The sequence below is a fragment of the Hyposmocoma kahamanoa genome, unplaced genomic scaffold (genome assembly GCF_003589595.1).
Source record: "Hyposmocoma kahamanoa isolate Upper Pololo Valley unplaced genomic scaffold, ASM358959v1 62, whole genome shotgun sequence".
NCBI classification, from domain to species: domain Eukaryota; kingdom Metazoa; phylum Arthropoda; class Insecta; order Lepidoptera; family Cosmopterigidae; genus Hyposmocoma; species Hyposmocoma kahamanoa.
The window spans coordinates 16564122-16568831 of NW_020653850.1; the positions used below are offsets into that span (position 1 = coordinate 16564122).

At 40.6% G+C, this 4710-nt stretch overlaps 1 protein-coding gene across 1 annotated transcript; it reads left to right on the forward strand.

The window, feature by feature from the left end:
* Positions 1–4251, forward strand: LOC113229498 (toll-like receptor 7). The gene has a single exon (XM_026463106.1). The coding sequence runs from the start codon at positions 185–187 to the stop codon at positions 3935–3937; it is 3753 nt and encodes a 1250-aa protein (XP_026318891.1). The 5' UTR covers positions 1–184; the 3' UTR covers positions 3938–4251.
* Positions 4252–4710: the final 459 nt, after the last annotated feature.

The window sequence follows — 4710 nt, forward strand, 5'->3', positions numbered from 1 at the left end:
GCGGGGGGATCGCGCGCTAAGCCAAGAATCGGCCGCGTCATGCCGCGCGCACATGCATGTTCCCGCACCGGGCCTTAACCGCTGCTATCGAACTGCCTCTCGAAACCGCGCCGCGAACAGCTGAGCATGTCCGCTCTTGCCAAACTTTCATTACTCGACACGTTCGGGCGCTCCTAAAAATGATATGGACGCGGTGTTTAAAATGATAATCAACGCGATATTCTTTTGTTTAGTGATGGGCGCGGCGCTTACGGAAGCGCCAGATGCCGATGCGTGTTTCCGAGTGGCCAGTGAGAACGGTGCTGTGGAGTGCAACGTTCGCGCGCTGTCGGCCGACGGCGATGTCGTCGGTTCGATGCACTCGGATGGCGCGGAGCGGCTCGCGATCCGCTGCAGCTCACTGCACGCGGAGAGCACAATACGGGATCATCACTTCGGCCGCATGCAAGGTTTGGCGGAGATCTCCATCAACGACTGCAAGATCTTGCGACTACCCGGCAACGTATTTGAGGGCTTACGAGGACTCAAAACTTTGAGGATACGCTCCATGAATAACGAGTGGAGCAACAATAAAGAGCTAGAGTTATCCTTGGGCGCCTTTAACGGTTTGAGAGAATTGCATACACTAGATCTAGCCCACAACAACATTAGAAAAATACCATCGGACTTGTTTTGTGCGCTAGAAAACATAATTTCTCTCAATTTGACGCATAACAAAATTAAGTTTGTTGACGAGTTGGGCTTTGGTCATAAATGCGGGTCGACGCTGCAGACGATAGATTTAAGCTATAACGACATCATGTCGTTACCAGCTGACTCTGAAATATTACATTTACGGCGTTTGACACAGCTGTTTCTACAGAACAATAAAATAACCGATTTGTCAGCCGAAGTCTTTAGTGACTTGTTATCGATGAAAGTTCTAAATCTCTCAGAAAATGCCATAAAATATTTGCCAGAGGGACTCTTTTATAACACGAGAGAAATTCGTGAAATTTATATGCAAAATAATGAGCTGGAAACTTTACCCAAGAGAATATTTAATCGGTTGGAACAATTGCTCGTTTTAGATCTTTCGGCGAATAAATTGAGGAGCGACCACATAGAAGATGAAACGTTCGGTGGTCTAATAAGATTAATCGTGCTCGACCTGTCCCGCAATTCGGTCGCGCGGATCACCCGCAACATGTTCAAAGACCTTTTCTTTTTACAGATTCTTAATTTGAGCAATAACTCCATAGGCTCTGTGGAGGACAACGCTTTTTCGCCCCTTTTTAACTTGCACACTCTAAATTTAGGTCAAAATAAATTGCACACTATTGAGGACCATGTATTTAACGGGTTGTTTATATTAAATAAACTTAATTTGAATAACAATTTATTGTCGTACGTCAGTGAGAACGCTTTTAGAAATTGCTCCGACTTGAAGGAGTTAGATTTAAGTTCTAATAAGTTGACGAAAGTCCCCGAAGCAATTTTGCAATTACCGTTCTTGAAATCGTTAGACTTGGGGGAGAACTTATTAACAGAAATTACAAACAGTTCATTTCAAAATTTATCGCAGTTGACCGGACTACGCTTAATAGACAATCAAATCGGAAACCTTACAGCGGGTATGTTTTGGAGCTTGCCTAGCTTGCAGGTGCTCAATCTGGCAAAAAATAAAATACAGTCAATACAAACGGAAACCTTTCAAACTAACACGCAATTGGAAGCCGTTCGTTTGGACAGTAACTTCATTTCTGATATAAATGGAGTATTTGTGTCGTTAACGAAGTTGTTATGGCTGAATTTATCCGAAAACCATTTGGTGTGGTTTGATTATGCTTTTATACCGTCTAGTTTAAAATGGTTAGATATTCACGCCAACTTTATTGAAATACTCGGAAACTACTATAAAATTCAAAAAGATCTCCATGTCAAAACTTTGGACGCAAGTCATAATCGTTTGGTGTCGTTATCTCCAATATCTATACCAAACAGCGTGGAGCTACTGTTTATAAACAACAATTTTATTTCGAGCATAGAAACTGACACGTTTTTAGAGAAGGGCAACTTGACTCGGGTCGATATGTATGCCAACGAGATTGCAAGCTTAGACATAAATAGTCTACGCATTTCGAGAGTGCCTGATGAGAGAGCATTGCCAGAATTCTACATTAGCGGTAATCCGTTCCGCTGCGATTGCACAATGAAGTGGCTCTTGCTTATTAACTCCGTCACTTCGAGGCAGTACCCGCGCGTCATGGATTTAGAAAACGTTATATGCAAGGAGTCGTACGTTCGTGGCGTAAAATACCTTCCAGTTAGTTCTCTACATATCAAAGATTTTCTGTGTAAATATGACTATCACTGCCCGGATGACTGCCATTGTTGCGATTTTCATATCTGTGACTGCAAAATTGTGTGCCCCAGAAACTGTTCTTGTTATCATGATTCCACTAGAAGTACTAATGTAGTCGATTGTTCTGTAAAGCAAATAAAATATGTACCACAAGACATACCTATGGTTGCAACGCATGTATATTTGGACGGTAATGTGTATAGAGATCTCAATGAGTCTGTTTTCGATACAATCCGTATGGCTCTTGTAATTTATTTGAACTCGAGTAACATTATCTACGTTCACAACAACACTTTCAGTAAACTCGAAGAACTCCGAATACTTCATTTAGATAATAACAAACTGAAACAATTACGAGGGCCGGAATTTTCCAAGTTAAGCAATTTGAAAGAATTGTATCTCCAGAGTAATGAAATTGAGTATATTTCAAATGAAACTTTTTCGTTTTTGGGAGCCCTTGAAGTTTTACGCTTGGACGGAAACAGGCTGGTGAATTACGGACTGTGGCATTTAGACAATAACAAAAGGTTACAAACTTTGTATATCGGTAATAACCGTTGGTCCTGTGATTGTAAATATTTGCAAGGATTCTTAACTTACGTATCACAGAATGTCGAAAAAGTTATTGACGTCCATAACTTGTGGTGTCTAAACGAGAACGTGAGCCCCGTGAAGAAGCCATTGAATTTAAATGTGACAGTTTGCAGTGAAATAAGCGATGACTCGATGATAAGCGCGTTCTTTGTCTCCCATAACCTCCCATTACTGGCTTCGGTGCTGACGGGGTTCATGCTCATTTTATTAATATTAGCCTTAGTGTTCACGTTTAGATATGCTTGCAGAATGTGGTTATATTCCAATTGCGGCATTAAACTTTCTCCGTTAGCCGGTTTCGAGGACGCTGATAAGCTTTATGACGCTTATATTTGTTATAGTCCTAAGGACGAGGAGTTTGTCGTAGAAACTTTGGCTCGAGAATTAGAGAACGGTTATCCATCATATCACCTCTGTCTGCATTACAGAGATGTGCCTCAATTTGAGGCTACATACGCTCAGTTCCCCGACTTGGTGGTGGAAGCTACAGAAGCGTCTAGACGTATAATTGTCGTTCTAACAAAAAATTTTATCTCGACCGAATGGTCTCAGTTAGAGTTTCGACAAGCGCTGCAGCGGGCGCTACGGAAGAATCCACATAAATTAATATTAGTCGCCGCAGGGCTCGTCCCACGAGATCCGGAATTGAAGTCGTATTTCAAAACGGGTTTGGAGATAACATGGAAAGAGAAACGTTTTTGGGAAAGGTTACGATATGCAATGCCGTCTTCGAAGAAGCATGGTCATAAGTTGAAAAGGCTAAATTATGGTAGGAATTCAAATACATATACTGTAGATGCTTCAGTGTTAAATAGTACTTGCCAAACACTCTGTGGGAAATCCGCGAATTCCGCTGAGCGCTCGCCCTGCGACCGTCCTCTATCTGAGCACATCTATTCTACCATAGACTCAGATTACTCATCTAACGATTTCCACGGTCGACATCAGCAACCACAGTCTGTTGTACTACATCACACTGTGCAAACATACCTCGTCTGATGGACCTATAAAACGTCCCAAAGGATCTCTTTGCATGTGATCTGTTAACCTGTAGATAGCCCTAGGCCGTCATTAAAAATCAAGGTTATTGTAGACGAATTGAATCGTCAGTAAAGTTGTTGTAAATAGACTTTGTAATCTAATTGTATATTTAAAGTTATGTAACTTTTGTACAATAATGATACCAAATTTTCGCATTTCTACAGATTTGCTTCATCGTATTTATTACTTTTTAAAATAAAATCTTTTAAGTATTATTTGGAAAGACTGTAAATTATGTGTTAGCTGTAAGTGGAATTCAATTGGCTGATGTTAGTATAGGAACATAATTAAAGAAGTTTATGAAAGATAAAATATGATTTTATTATGTTTTCCTTCCTCTTCATCTGAGCATCTATATTAATGTCAATTGGAATGTAAAAACGTTGTGAAAGAACGCATTAAGAATACATGTTTTACTCTGATTCCAATTGAGTTTTTACGAGCGAGCTTGAGATGCAGCAGCTGGTTTGTGTAAACAGAATAAAAATGAGTGGGAACGTGCCCGCTGCTTTCAGTACGTTCCGTGGAAACATGTACATAATACTGATTGCATTTTTATTTTAATATTTCTGTAAGAAAAATTACAAAGGTCAAGTTCCAATTTTCTGTATAGGGAAGACAAAAGTAAAGATCATTTTACTTATCGAGTAAGCAAGTAATTAGGCTAAATTGCCTTAACCCGGGCCGGCTGCGTTACTTTGCTCCCTCCGGGAATTCTAGCGCAGTGAGTT